This window comes from Silurus meridionalis, chromosome 18 (genome assembly GCF_014805685.1).
Source record: "Silurus meridionalis isolate SWU-2019-XX chromosome 18, ASM1480568v1, whole genome shotgun sequence".
In the NCBI taxonomy this organism is placed as follows: Eukaryota; Metazoa; Chordata; class Actinopteri; order Siluriformes; family Siluridae; genus Silurus; species Silurus meridionalis.
Genome location: NC_060901.1, coordinates 24,059,621 through 24,080,892, shown reverse-complemented (window position 1 = coordinate 24,080,892; position 21,272 = coordinate 24,059,621). Strand labels below are relative to the sequence as shown.

General features: G+C 38.0%; 1 protein-coding gene across 1 annotated transcript; it reads left to right on the top strand.

The window, feature by feature from the left end:
* The first annotated feature begins 754 nt into the window (after positions 1-754).
* Positions 755-20,312, top strand: mettl24 (methyltransferase like 24). The gene is made up of 5 exons (XM_046874338.1): positions 755-1,228; positions 8,695-8,793; positions 11,312-11,433; positions 13,169-13,394; positions 19,251-20,312. Exons 1-5 carry the CDS (start codon positions 1,004-1,006, stop codon positions 19,569-19,571), a joined length of 993 nt encoding a protein of 330 aa, XP_046730294.1. The 5' UTR covers positions 755-1,003; the 3' UTR covers positions 19,572-20,312.
* The last annotated feature ends 960 nt before the right edge of the window (positions 20,313-21,272 follow it).

Sequence of the window (21,272 nt, the reverse complement as noted above, 5' to 3'; positions counted from 1 at the left end):
TGAGGGATCGACTTATATAAAAGACAAAGTTGTAGACACTAAACTTATACATTCCAACTTCATAACCTCTTTGTCTCTATAAAGCTGCTTTGGGACAATGTCCATTGTTAAAAGTGCTCTACGAATAAAAATGAACTGAATTGAATGGGTGAGGTGCTCAATGCTCTTCTGAATTCTTACCAATGCTCAGAGTAAAGCACTTCCTGATGACACGTAGATATGGTGAAAATGAAAAAAAAAAAAGCTGACAGTGCATTTTCCTATATCACTCCAGGGTTCGAGAGATGGATAAGACTATATGAGATCAACAGCCTTTCTTTTATGGTTGTCTCATTTAATGACTGTTATAAGGTAAAGGTGTGTTCTATATTGAAGGAAGAGCCTTAGACACTAGATTCCTTCTGTACAACTTTGAATTGAATCCATGTCTTATATATAATATGATATAATTAATCTTTTTTTAAAGTTATGAACTTTTTATGCTGCATTTGGTTGTAGAAAATGGCTAATGAACTGACTGAGGAAGACAAAGGAAATATCTACTGCCATCTGTTCCAAATCTGATTGTGCCAACAGTGCAGAGGCGACTGATACAGAACACAAACCAGATGACAGCTGACTGGGGAGGGGGGAGTTTTCAAGATTTGAGCAAGAGAGAGAGGGAGGGAGGAAGAAGGAGAAAGAGAGTGGGAGGGAGAAAAAGAGAGAGGGAGTTCCTGAAATAATGTGTGCTAAATCTACCTACATACGCACACACAAGCTCACAAGCTCATTCCCACCCACCAGCATGGACTTAGATGTTTACATTGTGTAACCAGAGAGCTTTGGGGCTGTGAAGAAAGAAAATGGGTTGAAGAACGATTACCCAGACCAAAAACCAAAAAAAATTTAGCATCCCACTGCATCTAAAAGTCTGAGGTGGAAAAGGAGAAGCATGGAGAAACCATCTAACTAACGAGTGCCTGAGTGGCATGAAAGACCAAACTACATAGAAGCATAGAAGATGAACAGGTGTGTGTTGGCACGTGTGTGTGTCCTCCTAACTGTTCTGTGTCTTGCTGTTCATGTCTATGTGGAGTTCAAGGGGTATTATGTGAAGAGCTGGAGGACACTTAGTCCCACAAAGGAACCTCAAAAGCACATCAAGACTCAGACAGTTTCAGAGGAAAGCAGAGGATTGAGCAGTTCGGTGAACACGTGCTACCCGACAGGAAGGAGATACAGAAAGGTGAGTGTGAGTTTGCATTCCTGTGCTTATTTGCTTAATTTTTATCTTCACTTTCAGGTTAAAAAGCTACAAACTGATTGTACAGTGAAACGTGAATAGCATCAAAGCCTCTCAGCTCCAGGTTCTATTGTTTATGTGGGTGGGTTTCCTCTGGGTTTTACAGTTTCCTCCCACCCACAAAATCTTGTGTCCCAAATAGGGGAAATTCACACAATAAAGTGGTACTGCAGATGAACAAAATGCAACATATCTAGTAAATAAAGTTCGGAGTAACATCAGAATCAGGTTTATTGGCCAAGTGTGTTGACACACACACAAGGAATTTGGTTCCAGCTGTTAGTGACTCTCAAAAGTATAGACATAAATAAAACCTAAACATGACAAAACAGACACAACAAGACAAAAACAGACAATACAAGAACATTTCAGTTTTGCACTAATAAATTACATAAAAATGTTTGGAAAAACTATTTTATTATTGCAATTATATTCATTTAAAGTAGTAAATAAAACTTTTAGGACAAGTAATTCACAATTTTTGTTGAGTTTACAGTACATGTACAATTCCCCTTGAAAAAGGAACCATCAAAAGGAGACAAATAGTGACGTCTAGACGTCTGGGTCAGAGCATCTCCAAAACTGCAGCTCTTGTGGTATGTTCCTGGTCTGCAGTGGTCAGTATCTATTAAAAGTGCTCCAAGGAAGGAACAGTGGTGAACCGGCGATAGGGTCGTGGGCGGCCGAGGCTCATTGATGCATGTGGGGAGCGAATGCTGGTCCGTGTGGTCCGATCCAACAGACGAGCTCCTGTAGCCCAAACTGCTGAAGAAGTTCATGGTGTTAATTGTTGACTGGTCAGGACTGTTTTAGCACAATAGGACCAACACAATATTAGGCAAGTGATCATAATGTTATGCCTGGTCTGTGTTTATATATAACCCTAAGTGGAAACGTCTGCTTTGGATATAAATGACTTTGATTTGTTCAGAAAACAGTTGGATCACTGAATTGGATTTTGTCAGATATCAAGCAACTATTATTAATGTAAGTGATATGAGATGTGATTTAAATACTTGAATGCTGTCCCAGTGTGTATATGCATTTCAACCATCAAAAACATCAACTCAGTCCACAGAGATGAAGCTACACACCCTAGTAAGCTTTTCTGCTCTCTTTCCTGTCATGTGACACAGGAAAGACGCTCGCTACTCATTGCTTGTTGAGAGGATCTGGCAACAGCTGTGAAAAAAAAACAGAGTAGCTTCGACATATTTTTCCTAACACAGCGTTTGAATTGTGTACAATGTTACATGTCTCTCTCTCTCTCTCTCTCTCTCTCTCTCTCTCTCTCCCTCTCTCTCTCTCTCTCGCACCCACTCACATACACACATCACATTCCCCTTTTCTGCTCTTTTATCTCATACATTCTTTTAACCACTCACAAATGAATGCAATGGATACAGACTCTAATTCTCTCGTTTTTGACAGAACACAAGATAGTTTGTCATATCACTGAATATACTGTTACCACGATTTGCTCTTTCAAGACAGATTTTTACCAGACATTCAGCAACGTCCTAAACTACATAAAAGTCATACACACAACAACAAAAAACCCACAGAGAACATTCCATATATATATATATATATATATATATATATATATATATATATATATATATATATATATATATATATATATATATATATATATATATGTATTTAGCCAATTGCGCTCAAGATACACTTGCCTTTCTGTAAAGTTTTAGTTCAGAGAGAAACTAAATATGAATAAAATTGGCCCAGGATGAACAGATCATTCTTTACTGTATATACCAAGAAACACAATGTTTTTTAAAAAAAATTTGCAAAATAGAGCCATTAATTATAAGTGAAAAATTTGAGCCTGAATACATTTACATTATTTGTCAGACTCGTATTCAGTGAAACTTACCTTTATTGTGTCAATAACTGACATTCATGCAGCTAAGTGACCTATCAAGTAGCTCAAATTGCTAATACAGCGCTAATACAGCGCTAATACAGCAGCTTAAAACGATAAGAGCTTATTACAGGACAACGAATGCACTCGGGACCATTTTCACAAAACAATTTCTTATGTGTTTACGAAGTTACGACTTGGTTGTTAAGCAGCTTAGGCGGCTTATGATGCGATTTCTAATGCTAATGAAGCCGAAACCAGAACCCAAACCTTCTGAGTTTTGTAATACAAAGAAAAATAACACCAGAGACACTCACAATTAGTTTTTATTACTGAGTTCAACGTTAGAACTGAATTTAAACTGAGCCGAGTGAGAATGCTAATGCTAGCTGAACTCATTCTTTTAATGTAAAAATCATCTTTATTTATTTCCCTTCCACTTTTTATCATCTTTTTTTCATCTCTATTAACATCTTTATTAATTCCCCTATTACTTAATTTCCCCTAATTATAATTATATTGTATATAATGATGGTGTTTTATATATAAAATACATATAAAACACATCATTATATACAATATATAATAATATACTGTATATTAATCAACCTTATAATGTTCATTTAAGCTGAAATATAAACACAAATGTATAAGCAGAAATGTTACAGAGTTGAGATGATTCTACATCCAAGATTTACTTGTAAATTTGTCATTTATGTTTTTTTTTTATATATATATATTTATATATATTTCCCTGATGTATATCGTAGGCTACTTGAAGGAATGTTTGCTGAACATATCAGAATAAACTCCTGAATCTTGAATGTTGAATGCTGACATTATCCAGCTGGACCACACACACACTCGTACACATAGACACACACAATAGTGTAACAGCGTAAAATAGTGTGTAATTAGTTTCTCACAAACACTGTTCAATTCCAATATAAAATATGCAGACTATAAACAAAAAAGAGCTAAACGGGTGGAGTAACACAAAGATAAGACTGTATTCATGGGTTACATTCCGCCGGCTGAGAGAATGACCTTGTGTGTGCGGTGTGTGTGTGTGTGTGTGTGTGTGTGTGTGTAGCACAAAGTACCGTCATTATAAGTGCGTGACTTTGACCACTTACAGACCCACAATATCATTGCTGGTATTTTTTTTAACTACATGTTCACTTCCTCTTAATGAAAGACTTTATGAGAACGAATGCAGAGTATGTCAAAAGTATGTGGACGCCCTAAAAATCACATCCTAAAGTTTTTTAAATTCATTGAAATATTGCTGGAAGCAAACAATTGGCCGAGAATCACTGGAATTTCAGGCAGAAAGAGAACCAATATCCCTGTCCACAAAGTGAGCTTCTTAAAGATATGACTTTTAAAGATGGAGGAGAAGAACTCGAGTGTCCTGCACAGAACCCTGACCTTACCTTCACTGAACTGATCTTGTTAATTCAAAGGTGCCACAAACTCAATATCAATGGCATGCCATAGGACAGAGTGTGTGTGAAAGAGCGAGTGTATTTTTTCACTTTACTTTACTTTGTTGTCAGACACGAAGCTGGAATAAATATCCACTAAGATACACAAAGATAAAGGCTATCTGTCAGTGGAAAAGCCAAACAAACATTAAATATCACATACAAACACACAGCGACATACATCCGGTTACAGAGCATCATCTCCGAGACAGCTGGGACTCTTTATTTAAATATATTAGCATAATGCTATGAACCTATGTGGGAAAGCATGGGAAAAGTGACACCCCTGATCAAATTTGAGACATTTGAGACATTAAGGTGAAATAAGTCTTCAGTCTGTCTCATCACCTGAGGTAAAAATTCACTCATAGCATTTAAACATGAGTCTGACTTAAATCTCTTATATAGATCTCTGATTGGTGGAGAAACAGAAACTGAAAGAGTGAATAAATTTTTTTTCAAAACAATTTTAAAAAGGCCATTTTTTGACTCAATTCCACCTCAACATCCAACCTGAAGATCAAGTTTATTGTCATTCCAAACAAATACTATATCGCTAATGCAGTACAAAGTGTCATAGAACAACATTCCCCAGGGTCAAGGTGCTCCAGACAACCCAGAGTTACACGAGACAACACAGGAGTGCATAATGTGCACGTGTGAAAACTTGTTTAAACTTTTTGTGCAAAGTAAAAAAAAGGCCCAGTACAATAAGAACAACAGGGCAAGAAATCTCAGTGTATGTAGACGTGGCACAAAGTGCAAAGACGTTGTAAATGTTTCAGTGCAAAAGTTTACATTTTAAAAAGTGTTCATGCAAAAGAGTACATTCTTCCCGACATACATTATTAAAGAATCCCATATCGTGTCAAACGTTCTGGTTTGATTCTCTGAAAAAACGGATTGTTTCAGGTTTTCGAAATAGGTATTTTAAAAGAATTCTTCTTCTTGCTAATCATGTTGCAAATGTCTTTATTAGCCATTATTGGGTTAGTATTAAGAACTTTTATAATCATGAAGACTCTCCCACTACACATGACTGGTGGTACAGGATTTGAGAACGCTCATGAGATCACACATTTGGCATGCTGTTATAAAGATTTGTAATTACCGTCTTACTGTAATTCTCTCATTACACATATAATAACTGACAGTAACAGATCTAAGAGTCTGATCTCAGTCTTGACATCGACTCTGGCATATACAGTGCTGTTTATGTGGAGGTGTTAGTCAGTTGTTAATGCTCTGGGGTACAGGTAAGGGGTTTTCAAGCCTTGGTATTGCCAAGCTGTTACTCTTGGGGCCCTTACGCAAGGCCCTCAAGCCTCTGTGCTCTAGTGGTGCTGTAACATAGTTCACCTTGTGCTCTGACATCACTCTGTAGAGAAAGAGCTTCAGTGTACTATATTGTACATGTGACAAGTTTAAAGCAGCTTTCTTATCTTGGTCTCACCTACTCTCATACTTAGACACCACTGATCTTGACCCCGTCTTGGCTAAGCTATTTATGAACACTTCTCCAGGAAGATCTGGTGGGCAAATTGCTTCTGGATGTCCACTGAAACTGTAGATCTTGTAACGTTTAGACCTGAATTAAAACCACTTGTGCAAACACTCAATTCCTACTACACGCATCTTCACTAGTCAACCTACTACACTACAGACAGCTTTATACTGAAACTCACTGCTGTTAAATCATTATAAATGTGATCCATGTAAAATCGTGCATGCCAAATCATCTCCAAATGTACATGAAGTATAGCTTAGGAGAATAAATTAGTTCTAAATGTATGTCAGATTTACTATTTTATTAAAACATCAGCCCATGTTAATTCTGTTACTGTGCTGCTGAGAGTGAGATGCTGAGCTTTTGAGGATTTTACACTTCGGTTTATAAGAAATAAATCTCTTAATATTATTAAAAGTCATCCTCACGGTTGTTCGTACGGCATGAGGAAAAAAACCTATTCCCCGTTTAATATGCATGTAGTTCTGTCAAAAAAATTTCTATATTTTTCTTATAACTTTATCTGTGGTATTAATAATGATGCTTTTTTCATTTCATTATATTAATCATGAAGTGTTGTTATATATAATAGTGCAGAATTTAAGGGGATAATACATCTCAGTTCACTCAGTTCCTTTGGCTAAAGCACTGCCAGATTTCCTTGATTTTCTCCCTGGCACACAACATTGAGATGATGGATTATGGCACGAATGCAACAGCGATCATTTTGTTCATGAGCTTAATGCTGTAATCGTGCCTTCAGAAAGAAAGGCAGCAGGGGCAAGCATGGGCAAGATGAACAGGAGAAAGGGTTTGATCTGTTCGTGATCTTTATCTGTGCAACGATCAGAAGTGGAAAATAATATATATAAATATATATATATACACACACACACACACACACACACCAAAAACCACACACAAGGACCTGCACAGACTGGCTTCAGCGTTTTGTATGCCTAGTTAATATTTAAGGGTGTAAAGATTAAACTCAAGAACCATGAAGATGGATTTGGGTTGTAATTTATATAAACACTGTTTGTTACAGTGTTTTGTGGCTGCGGTTGCCATGAACAGTTTCACATTTAATCTTAACAATGATGGAACTATAATGAATAGATATTCCTTGACACACAGATGAGGATGGGTTCTTTCTTGAGTCTGGATTCTGTCAAGATTTCTTGCACATATCATCTCAGGAAGTTTTTACTCACCACCTTTGAGGCTGACACTGATCTTATTGGAGATCACTGTGCTTTGGGAAGAGTGCAGGGATGAGGCCAATGAGAAGAAGTGTCCCAAAGTAGCAAGAGCTAGATGAAAATGTGGAGGAGGCAGTGCTGGAAACTTGTTGTGAGGTGGACTGCAGAGGATTTGTGGGCAATTGCTCCTGGGACATAGGCTGGGGTCTGATGTTGAAAGACCTGAAACACCCAATGACCCCAGGATGCATCACTGATGATGTATCCCAGTGCATCTGCATGATCTTTTACCTACAAATTTCTAAATACTTTATTTTTATAATGAAACAAATATATTAAAATGATCGAATAATCAAATTGACAAACATTTCCAAAATATATATGTAAAATCTGTCATAAAACTTATATTCTGCTTGTTTTATGTATGTAATATTAAAGTAAGATCATAATCATTACATCATCTATAAATATAATATAACAGCATTTTATTTATAAACATAATCACATTCATATGCAAGCAGAAGATCAATAAACAATGATTAATCATATTGTTTGTAAATCTTTGTACCCCTTTATAATGGAGAGTTTGTTAGAAGAAAGAGTGCAGGCAGGGTGGAGAAGAGTGAGAGCAGGAGTGATTTGGGATAGAAGAGTATCTGGAAGAGTGAAAGACCAGGTTTATAGGACTGTGGTGAGACCTGCGATGTTGTATGTTTTATAGACAGTGGCATTGACTAAAAGACAGGAGGCGGAGTTAAAAATGCTGAGATTTTCATTGGGAGTGATGACAAGATTAGAAATGTGGTTTGGACATGGGGTATATCAGTAGGAGAATGCTGAGGATGGAGCTGCCAGGCAGGAGGAAAAGAGGAAGGTCAAGGAGGAGGTTCATGGATGTGGTAAAAGGGGAAAAGACATGCAGGTGGTTGAAAGAGGCAGATGTAGAACAGGGTGGAATGGAGATGGATGAGCCTTTGTGGTGACCCCTAACCAGAGCACCCGGAAGAAGAAGTGGAAGATCTTATAACAATGGTTCCCATCAAGAGGTGGGATATAAGATAGTAAGAGAACATTAAGTTTGCATAAGGATCTTCTGACTTTGACAATTATTAATTTTTATGGATCAGAGCATGTCCAAAACAACAGGGAGCAAAGCCTCGTCTGGTCTGATCTCACATGCTACTAAACAGATTGCAAAGAAAGTTACTGTTGAATATAACAGAAAGAGGTCAGTCTGCTGGATCTGTGTTATTGAAACACCACCCTTCTTGACCATAACATGTCTATTTCACTGGCTTTCTTCTAATCTTCCTAGTGTGTGTTTGCAGTCTCTCAGGTGGAAGATAGTGCTGGAGCCATGGGCCAGTGAGAGTCACAGCCTGGAGGATGAGGCATTCAGATTTATCAAGTATATCACTACACCACAGGTAAACACACCTTCTTTTATTATAAAAATATTGGCATAAAAACATCCTTTTTTCGAATCTTTCCCAACTTGTGAACATTGAAATAGTGGGACAATTGATTTCAAGGATTCAATTGAGGTGGCAAAGGTGGCATTAATGAGAGAAGTGGAAGTGAGGCAGAAAATTCTGAAGGGACTTGAACGTGCAGGTCGTTATTATAGAACTGAATAGAATTATAAGTTTCAGATTTAACAGATCATGTACTAAATATATATAAACAAATACAGGGGAATTTGTAGTTCACTCAATTTGTAGGTCTCTGAGTTTTCTGATTGGAAGGTCAGGGGTTCAAGCCCTGGTATCGCCAAGCTACCACATATTGGGTGCACGTTCAAGCAAGGCCCTTAGATTTCTGTGCTCCAGGGGCGCTGTACCATAGCTGACCTTGCACTCTTACCCAGCATGCTAACATTGCTAAACTGTGCTAAAAAGTACACGTGACAAGTATAAAGCACCTTTCTTCAATGCAGATTTTCTCAGATGATTTTTCAGTGTTTATCTGCAATAATTGAAGATTTAGCACAAAACCTATCAGCACTGCTCACAGCACACATACCAAGTTTAAAAAGCGAGGTAGCTCTAAAAACCCGACTGAACCACTGCCTTACTGAGGTTCACAATATAATTCTACTAAATTTCAAATACAAACAATAACAATGCTTATTGTTGCTAAAAGCATTCATGTTATTCTAACTTGAACAGGCCAAGCTCTCAAAACGAATGTAATTCTTTTCCCAATTTCTTACATTTTTTCATTAAAACATTAATTAGCATGAGGTAGGCGACATTCTAGACTGTGAAAGGCAGAGGAAAAAGGAATTGTGAAACCCAGAGGCAATAATCAAGAGATAGAGGTGTGTAAACTGTCCTAAAAATGAGCTGTGAAACAATCAGCAGGTGTTCAAAATCACCAGAGGCAGCGGGTCGGGGACGTAGCAAAGGAGTCGTGGCACTGTCAATAAAACTAAATGAACATGAGGGAGATGTAATGCGTTAATTCGGCAGGAGTAATAAACCTCTCTGATGTGTGATTAGAGCTCGATGTAGTGTAGAAAAAGCTGATGGCCTCATTGTCACCCAGCATCCTGGACATGACCTTACGTTCGAATCTCAGGCTAATCTTATTTCGGTTGTAAAAATCCCGGTTGTAAAATGATATTAAGTGTAATTTATTATAATGGGATTGAGGCATGAATGTACAATCAGACTTGTAGGGACCCTCCATTGACATCATTATTGATGAAGCTAATTAACGTAAAGGAAAATATTTTCTAATAACATCAAAACTGTAAGATTTCGCTCCCATTCGGGGCAATTTAGCGTTTATTATGATATAGAAACATGCTCTCTACCACCCCCTAAAGGTATTAACAGAATAGCTACCACAGTGTCATGACAGGCCTATAAAGAGTCATGACATGCCTATAAATTGCTGACTACCTCACCTCTACCCATTCCCTCACCCTCTCTCTCTCTCTCTCTCTCTCTCTCTCTCTCTTTCTCTCTTTCACCTTCCCACTCCCTCTCTCGCAAACGCTCACTGTTGGCTAAAATAACTTGGCAGTGAATGTTGTGCACTGCAGCTGCAGGTGATAAATGAACACTCTTATCTCTTTCTCTTCTCAGAATCCAGTATCGGCTCAAAACCTCTCCTTTCTCTACGGCAACATCTTATACCTGCTTTAACGTGTAGCATAATTCAATAATCGTCAAACAAAGCGAAACAGATCGTGCAAATGAATAGAATGAATTGTTTTCATGCACTTAAATAGCTGGACTTATGTGCACGAGCACCTCAAGAACTTTGAATATGGATTTGGACTGTAATTAATATCAACAGTCTACTACAATGGCTCAGGATCACAGTTTCTGCATGATTCATTAAACCTGAACAACGATGGAACTGTAATGAATGGACATTCGGTGACACTCAGATGAGGACGGGTTCATTTTTAAGTCTCACGGTTTCTTCCTCATGCCATCTCAGGGAGCTTTTCCTCACCGCAATCGGCACTGGTTCACGCATTAGGGACAAACTTACAAATGTGAGAAACACACTTATAGACAATAAACTTTATGCAACTTTATAACCTCTTTATTTCTGCAAAACTGTTTTTTGTCCATTGTTAAAAGATACATGAATTGAATTGAATTAAACACAAATTAGTACCAAAATAAAGACATACATCCTGGGCAGTTGGATGAGTTTAAATGCCTCTTTTTGGATAGTGCAGTAGTGCATGAGGAAGTCATGGTTTATTCCTTAGCTTGGTAGGACATGCCCTGTGTGTGTTTCCTCAGGATTCGCTGGTTTCCTCCAACTCGCTACAAAGGATTGAGGTTTTTAAAAAATGCACTTAAGTGTGAATGTGAATCTTTGAATATATGTGTGTGTGTGTGTGTGTGTGTGTGTGTGTGTGTGTGTGTGTGTGTGTGTGTGTGTGTGTGCGTGTGTGTGTGTGCACATTGTGATGTACAGGTGTCCTGTAAAAATCCTGCCAACAGTTTGCCAGCTCACGGATCATGGGCGCTATGTTTGGATAACAGATTCAACTTGGCCCAGAGCATCAACACTAAACACTGTCGAGTCTACTCACTTGGGTGAGTTTCATTCTCATTTTCTCTCACACACGGTCAAATCAAATGAACACTGGCACTTTTTCAAGTAAGAAGCGATGTTACTGGAATTTTATATATTGCCTTGTTTACTTTTCTCCTCCTCGAAGATAAAAGCTGTCCGAAATTTCAGTAGTTGGTCAGGTTACGATACATAAATGTGTCAGAATGCTGACACTGTCCCAAAGTAGGTTTGCAGAAAATTCAGTGATCAGCTTTTTCATGAAGTACACACCAGAAAAATGATACATTTTTGTAGTTGTATTTGAATGACATTTAATGACTTTGGCGCTGATCACTACATTTTCAGTTTGGAATGCAAGACATTCCACTGAAGTCACACTGAGACAGCTCGTAAAACAGCAAAGAGGAAATTAATTTCTTTTAATCGTTGCACTCAATGTTTAATTCATACTGAAAGCATCTCAGGGCAAGTACACATCCAGATCTTATCTGCACAGGCAAACAAAGTTACCCTTCAGCACTGTTCTGCATTCAAACGACTCGCAAACTTCTTGACGTGAAGGTGGAGCAGGTTGGATGGCGTTCGGTCGTGTTTTTGCCAAAGCTCAGCTGCGTGTCCTCACATTGTTTCCCTGTTGCTTAATTGTGTTGTTATCTTACTTTTCTTATCTACCAAGGTGAATCACTTGGTCTTCTCTGCTTCTTTAAAATGCAGCCAAGAAAGCTTTTAGGGCAACGTTCTGCTCTTGTGTGCGAGTTCAGTGGCTTTGAACTTTTTGTGTTGCAATTTTGCTGCTGGGGAACTCTGGTGAACTGAAAAACACACCATGTTAATCTTGAGTACCTACAGAGTAGTAGTGCGTCCTTCAGATCTCTAAATAGTCTTTAGTTTGATACGAGTTATAAAAGAAAGATACAACTTTTCTCCGAAAATAGCCGAGTTCCTGGAGGTGTGCTGTGGGCGGGGCTAAAGTTGTGCACATTTTTTTTTATCGTCTGTGAGCTGCAACATCACTGTAAATAAATCAGGAACAAAGACTTAAATAAACTATGGCTAACAATCTGATCCAACCCTACGTATTGATCCCGAATCGGATCCCGAGTCTAAAACTAAACATCAAGAGCAACAGCATCCCAAAACACACTTCTTTGGAGACATTTTTCTCGAAGTCCTGTGTATCGCTGCTGACATCTTTCTTAACCAAATGAAGCATGGTGATGGGTGCCCAAAAATTGCCCATACAAGGAATTCCGCCCTTCATGACGTCAAGAATGGCCACATTTGCAGCAGAAATACTCTCCCCTACGTCCAAATACTTTTTTGACTTTGGCCATGATGAGCATGAAACTCTTTAACTCTTTAACAGTGTAAATAACTCAGTAATGTATTAAATAACATTAGACCCCCCCCACCCTCTTTAAATTCAAATGTCCAATGCCAACTGGTGCCACATTACACCTGCATTGTAATATGGCATGAGATGGTTTCTGTGCTCTTCAGCATGTCATGAGCTCACGAGTAAGGAGTCCAATCCCTCCCATCTCAAACCCAATTTCACTCACTTGGGTCGCAACCACAAATGGCTATGACATTGTCTTGAATTTGAAAGACGTATTCTAGTACTTTCAGTCACGTTTTTTTCCTTAGGATCCTTAGGTTTTCTTTAGGTTATGTAATATGTTTTTTACAATTACACTTAAGAAAACATTATAGACATCATTTATTCTCTACTTCTCTCTCTCTCTCTCATTGCAGGTTGGGAGGAGAAGACAAGCAGTTGGAGAGAGTGTTAGCCAAGGCAGGGTGTGAGGTTCACTGTTTTGACCCCAGTATCAAAGAGGCTCATCTGCAAGACTCACACATGTGGCTTCACCGGCTCTCCATCGACTGGAGGGATCCGAACCCTGCTATCACTTCACTGAGGCAGCACAGCAGCACCATGAAGCTTTCTGCTGTCCTCAACCATTACGGCCATAGACAGGTAATAGAGAACACAGGGGCGACAATATAGACAGAATATCATGGTGAAGTCATTTATCATTACGTCCATTTTAGAACTTATTTATTACTCTGAAGATTTTCAATTCCACTAAAATCACTTTGAGTGACTATTTTTTTTTTTCATTTGCAATTATGATCAGATTAAATACTGTTAATTTGTCAACTTTGGTGTAATCATGGGGCAGGGCTCTTTCTCCTATTTCTTGTACCATACAGTTATTACTCCCTAGTGGACAAAATGGGAACTGCAACAAAAAAATATTTTTCCATTTACAAAAGTAATATGTAATTGCAGAATATCTGATGAGTAACTATGATGCACAAATCAATTTCTATGATATGCATGTATTTCTTAGATATATGTTTCGAGTACTTTATTAATCTTAACGGGAAATTCCCTCCACTCTTCTGGGAAGATGTTCCACTAGATTTTGGAGTGTGCTTATGGATATTTGTGTTCATCAGCCACAAGGGTGATATGAAAAGCAGGTACTGATGTAGGTGAGGAGACCTGGGGTGCAGTCAGAATTCACATTCATCCCAAAGATGTTTAGTAGGGATGAGATCAGAGCTCTATAGCAGCAAGATCTTCCTCTCCAAAGCATGTAAACCAGATCTTCAAGGAGCTCACTTTGTGCATCGCCATGCTGGAACAGGTTTTGGGTTTCCAAGTTCATTGAAGGCAAAATTTTATTATAGCGCCATCTAAAGACGTCCTGTAGAATTGTATGTCTCCAGATTTGTGGTAACAGTTTGGAAAAGAACCATGAATCGGGATATAGGAAAGGTCAGGTGACCCAATACTTTTGAAAATATAGTGTATATACATGAGTCTATTTCTATACAAAACCTTCTCACAAATTTAATATAGAGGCACAGCAAAATTATTATATGTTGCAAGTTTTTTAAATGTCACCCTCATTTGCAAGATGTTGCAGCGTTATACATGATTTCGTTACTGGGTTGTATGGAAAACTTTAAAACCAATAACTATGTGCTCTGGCAGGCATCTGATTTGAAATAAAAAAAGCTAATAAAGGTGGAACCCTAATTTTATATTTATATTGTGAGTATTCATAAAGAATTCTTTGTTGAGTTATGATTGCATGTTGCAAAGTAAACACTGAAAATGAGAACATTTCAGAGCACTTTAGAAGCAGGCGTTGCTTATATCAAGGACTGCATTTTTTATTCACATTATGATTTAGATTTATTATATAACAGTGAAAGCAAAGCAGATGCGCTGAAAGCTGAAAGCGAAACGGATGAGTGCTCAGCTTGCTCAACTTATCCTTTGCTCCTTTTCTTAATGCCTTTATTCATTTCAGTGAATCAAAGGAGTGAATTAAAAGCAGTTACGTGACACTGATTTAGTGGCTGCATTTAGTCAGCGTACACTAAAGAAGTGTATAAATAAATAATGTTATTTAGCACCCTGCAACATCGTATATCTGCAATAAATGGACATTCGGTGCAACCCAGATGAGGATGGGTTTCCCTCTTGAGTCTGGTTCCTCTCAAGGTTCCTCTTTATGCCGTCTCAGGGAGTTTTTCCTTCACCACAGTCGCCAGCGGTTCACTTATCAGGGACAAACTCACACTTATAAAGAACATATTCATTTTTATCACCACATTATCTGTGTAAAGCTGCTCTGAGACAATGTTCATTGTTAAAAGCGCGACAGAAATAAAAATGAATTGAATTGAATTAAATTGAATTTGATTTAAACCTCATAGTAGCAGTTTGGGGAGGAACAGTAAACAGTATGGCTTGGAAAAGTCCATATAGTGTGTGAACTCTGCTGAAACACATATTAAATGATGCAATACCAAAACACGGTTCTCTTCCCGTATCAGCGTTTGAACCAGAAACAGGATATACTGTAACATCTCAACCTATTTTCTGGCTGTGACCCCAGGGAATGATCAGTGTGCATCTTTCCCAAACTGTTCTTGACACAAAGAAAGATGTTGCGCTCGCTTTTATCAAAATGATACCTCCTGCAGTGATTTACTCACCGTATCTTTAAATGGCATTTTTTTCGAACGCTTTCATATATCACTCAGCCTCGTCCCTCTGCATCTGTTCCTCACTGCATTAGGAGGAGGAGTGTAATCCCCGCAAATTAAATTCAACTACTCGAACTAAAGAGCCTGCAGGATATGCATCGGTGTGGAGCGTTACCGAGTCGGTGTCTCGTAAGCTGGGATGATTGATTGATCGTTCTCGGGCAGGTGAAGGATGAGGAATGCATGCAGATGAATGCTGGGAAGCTTATTAGCTTATTCTAATAAAAAAATTTTAAAAAGGAAATAAAAAAATGCTTCTCAGGCTAAGTGATGTTCCAGTAATTACAGTGTTTGTTCTGTTTGTTCTGTATGCCTCAGATCTGTCTAGTATATATATATATATATATATATATATATATATATATATATATATATATATATACATACATACACATCAATCAGGCATAACTTTATGACCACCTGCCCAATATTGACTGGTCTGTGGCTGCGATGGACTGTGTATTTTAACACCTTTCTATTAGAACCTGCAATAACTTCTTTAGCAATAGAGCTACAGGAGCTTGCCTTTCCTCCCAACATGCATCAATGAGCCCATGACCCCATCGCCGGTTCACCACTGTTTCTTCCTTGGACCACTTTTGATAGATTCTGACCACAAGAGCCTCAGTTCTAGAGATGCTCTGACCCAGTCGTCTACTTCACAATTTGTCTCACTCCAATCCTTATGTTTGCCCATTTTTCCTGCTTCTTACACGTCAACTTTGAGGACAAAATGTTTACTTGCTGCCTAATAATAAATCCACCCACTAACTGGTGCCATGATGAAGATCATCAGTGTTCTTCACTTCACCAGTCATAATGTTATCATTTTAAAGTTCTGCCAGGTTGGTGTGGGTGTGTGTATATATATACTGTATGTATATATATATACATACAGTACAGACCAAAAGTTTGGACACACCTTCTCATTCAAAGAGTTTTCTTTATTTTCATGACTATGAAAATTGTAGATTCACACTGAAGGCATCAAAACTATGAATGAACACATGTGGAATTATATATGGAATTATATACATAACAAAAAAGTGTGAAACAACTGAAAAATGTCACATTCTAGGTTCTTCAAAGTAGCCACCTTTTGCTTTGATTACTGCTTTGCACACTCTTGGCATTCTCTTGATGAGCTTCAAGAGGTAGTCACCTGAAATGGTCTTCCAACAGTCTTGAAGGAGTTCCCCGAGAGATGCTTGGCACTTGTTGGCCCTTTTGCCTTCACTCTGCGGTCCAGCTCACCCCTAAACCATCTCGATTGGGTTCAGGTCCGGTGACTGTGGAGGCCAGGTCATCTGGCGCAGCACCCCATCACTCTCCTTCTTGGTCAAATAGCCCTTGATGCCTTCAGTGTGACTCTACAATTTTCATAGTCATGAAAATAAAGAAAACTCTTTGAATGAGAAGGTGTGTCCAAACTTTTGGTCTGTACTGTATATATATATATATATATGTATGTATATACAGTATATTAATTTTAAATAGCCTTTTATATGTAGTCTCTCCTTCATATGTATTTTTGTGCATGCAGACAAAGAAATGAAAGAAAACATTAGTAAATAAACAATATATTTATTTTATATTTTCAAGACAAAACTTGTGGGTTTATGCAGAAAAGAAAAATGGGTTAACCAACAGACTTAAAGAGAGAGAGAGAGAGAGAGAGAGAGAGAGAGAGAGAGAGAGAGAGAGAGAGAGAGAGAGAGAGAGAGAGAGAGAGAGAGAGAGAGAGAGAGAGAGAGAGAGAGAGAGAGAGAGAGAGAGAGAGAGAGACAGAGAGACAGAGAGAGAGAGAGAGAGAGAGAGAGAGAGAGAGCCACACAGGCAGATGCAATGATCTAGTGATGAATGACTGGAGAACCAGGGTGCTGCAGGGTGATGAGTTCAGTGATTCAATCAGGAATTCCCAGACACACACACACACACACACACACACACACACATGTGTGTGTATGTTGATTAGTAACTTGAGAATATGAAACAAATGCTTTCAAAATACCACCACAAAACATTAATGAGATTATTTTTTGATGACAGAATTTTTTGGAGGTCAGTAATTTTACAAATACGTGTCTAATGTGCCTCATTTCAAATGTGACCACAAGCCGGTCCCAGAACATTACAAAAGTTGGATGCACTGTGCAGTGTACTTTAGGCATTTATGTGAAAATGTAGCAGGATTTGAAGGTCAAAGGTTGTAGCTTATCTGCTTCAGTGTATGCTTTGTGTGTTGTGTGTCATGAAATGCGTTTTTCGCTCACCACAGTTGTAAAGAGTTACTGCTGCCTCCTTTCCACCTGCAGAATGGCTGCTCAATGGGCGTTTTCTTTTCGCTCAATTATTGTGTAAAGTGTTGCATGTGAGAAGGATCTCAGTACATCATTACATTTCGTTATTTTATTATTATTATATACTTTACTTTATATATATATAAAAATATAATTCATTTTAACTGCACTAGTTTTATTAATGCGCTATTCATTCAGCACGCATGTCTGTTTAACCGTTTTTAATAAAAATATAAATAAATAAAAAGCCAAATCTTCCACGCAACACACATTTATTCATGACGTCCTTTCTTTAGTCCGATTTTAAAATATTTTACTTCACTGAAATTTTTTTATCACTAAACATTTGTTTTCCTGATGCCCCAAGTCTCAAACCAAGCAAAAAAAATGACATGATGCAAACATTCGTCAATCTTGGACATAAAACGCTAAAGAATACATAGCGCTAACGATAGCCACCAACCAGGAAGTGCTAACGAGATTCAGGATTTTTTTACTTTGTTAAACTCTACATTTTTACTGAAAGTTGTATCCTGTATATAACTATGTTTGTAACAATTTTAAAAATGGTATATCCATAGCGCTAGCGTTAACCCTTTGAATTCTTTAGCCTAAGTCTTATTTCCGGTACAGAGTGAGTAGCCACAGTGACACTGCGCTAACTCTAGTTTCTTTCTTTTCTTTCTTTTATATACCACCAGCATTGTTGTGTATGGTTTCAAGTTTAGTAATATTTTTTAAAAAATGCATGCAAAGTGTGAGGCAGAGACTAAACAAACTTGCGGTCCTCCACTTAATACATTCCCAAGGAATCTCTGATAGTAACTATGTTCCGCACGCAAAAAGGATTGCATTTGGTATACATGTGTACCGAACCCGGAAGCCCTGTACGGAAAAATTTCAGTATGAATACGGGTACAGTTTATTTACATTAATGGAATTTGGCAGATATCCAGATCAACCTAGATTTTATTCTCATTTATACAACTGAGCAGCTATAGGGTTGAGAGACTTGCTGATCCAAAGTTTAATGCATTAACCACCTCCAAGCTACCACCAAATATTTGTTTTTGGCAGATATCCTTATCCAGATTGCCTTAACATTTATGTAACTGAGCAAATTAGGGTTAAGGGCCTTGCTCATGGTAGCTCACCAGGAGCAGCAGCTTGGTAGTGTTGGGACTTGAACTCACAACCTTCCAATTGGAAATCCCTCATCGTAGCTGACCACTTCAATGTGGTATCATCAGCCATTTCTAAAATACTCAAACCCGTCTATCTGGCAACCACAAACAGGCCAAAGTCAAAGTCACTCAGATTTTCCCCATTCAGATGTTTGATTCATTGGCACTCTTAAACTTATTATTGAGTTTGTTGGTTTATTTACTAGCAGATTCTTATCTCTCTCTCTCTCTCTCTCTCTCTCTCTCTCTCTCTCTCTCCTGGTCTTTCAATCATTTTCACAGCTAGAAGTGCTGAAAGTGGACATGGAGAGTGCTGAATGGAAAATCTTAGAGAACCTGATACTGGAAAATGTGTTACACTCTGTGGGTCTCTTGCTCCTCGAGGTTCACCTGCACTGGGCCGGGTTCGAAGTGAGCGGTGACGAGCCCTCTGTAGTGCGCTACTGGTTCAGTCTGCTAAAGGAGCTGGAGAATACACACTTCCGCCTGTACCACAGTTACAGGGACCCAATGAAGCCACAGCTCTTCCTTCAGAAGAACCTACACAACGCAAGCAGCACTTACATACTGGGCTGGGTCAACAGGTGCTACTCAGCACTGTGAGACTTGTCCTGATTTGGAGATTGACTATTAAGATGAGATCTGCAGGGGAAAATATTTCCCTTATTGCAAGACCAATACAAATTCAAGTAATGAAGTAAAGTAAAAGAAAGTATGAATGAATGATAAATTCAAGAGGCAGGCAACAACAACATGGAATTCATTTGATATGATTTTGATAGGAATTCCTGCAATGTTCAGGATGAGTCTCTGTAATTTATCAGCACAACTGAGGGAATTTGATGCTTCAGTTATGTTTGTAAACTAGTTTAGCCAAAACCTTTAAAATCTTTTTAAAAATCTTTTTAAGACGCTGCTCAAAATGCTCAATTCAGACATGCTATACTTTTCCACAGTATGTTGAAATATTCTACATTTTGTGTCTTGTAATCTAAAACTGAAATGGACTTTAATATGATTATTTTATCACATATACCTGTTAAAAGTTTGGAAACACCTGGTCTTCTAGGGTTTTTGAATCATCAATGTTCCTGCAAAAAAACAATGTAAAAAGCGCACAAGAATTGGACAGTAAATGATTGGAAGAAAGTTTGGTGAGTCCAAATTCATCATTTTGATAAAAGAACTTATGTAGGATGGAGACCCGGAGGGAAGATGTTAGCAAACTAGCAAATTTGTGTGTACATATATAAAAAAGCGTGTGCATTGGTAAAAAAAAAAAGATTTATTTAAATATAATTATTAGTAGATGCGCTATACTTTTATTATTTTAAATAAAATAATAATTTAGATAATCTTCTTCTTCTTCTTTTGGCTTCTCCCTTTAGGGAGCGCCACATCAGATCATCCGTCTCCATACCCCCGATCCCCCATCCCCCATCACCCCCACCCGGTCCTCTACATCTGCCTCTTTCACACCAACTACCTGCATGTCTTCCTCACCACATCCATAAACCTCTTTGGTCTTCTTCTTTTCCTCCTTCCTGGTGTCTCCATCCTCAGCATTCTCCTACTGATATACCCCATGTCCCTCCTCTGTACATGTCCAAACCATCTCAATCTCACCTCCCTCACCTTGTCTCCAAAACGTCCTACATGCACTGTCCCTCTAATAAACTCATTTCTAATCCTGTCCATCGTCGTCACTCCCAGTGATTATTAATAATTTATATAATTAGATAATTTGATTATAGATTATAGATTTAGATTATTAGATTATTAATAATTTAGATAATAATCCACCAATAATTTGTGACCAAAATTTTATACGTAGATTGATTTCTCCTCCTTAAAATTTTCTCAAGTGTGTTCACAACACTTCGTGTCCTGAGAGTCATATAGAATAGAGATTAACATGGCAGAGGTAGAGCTGCATCTTCCTGTAGACAGAACAGAAAAAGGACGACTGGTTTTAGTTAAGTTTACTTTTACATTTGTGGCATTTAGCAGAGGGCCTTGTTTAGACCGACATACAAAAGTGCGTTAAGTTTATTTGTGATTTGCTGTCGGTATGAACCAAAGAAATAAAAGCGAACAATCTGCACCATAGTGAATTGCAGAGCATCATATTTTTGACATTGCATCATATTGCTTTGAATCGCATTGTGTTGAATCAAATCGAAATCGGATCAAACTGCATCGCATAATGTATCGTGTCATTGGCTATGCATCCAGAGACGAATCGCATCTTTGTCATTATTTTTTTAAATGTAAATATCGAATGCTTGTGTAAATGATTTGTGT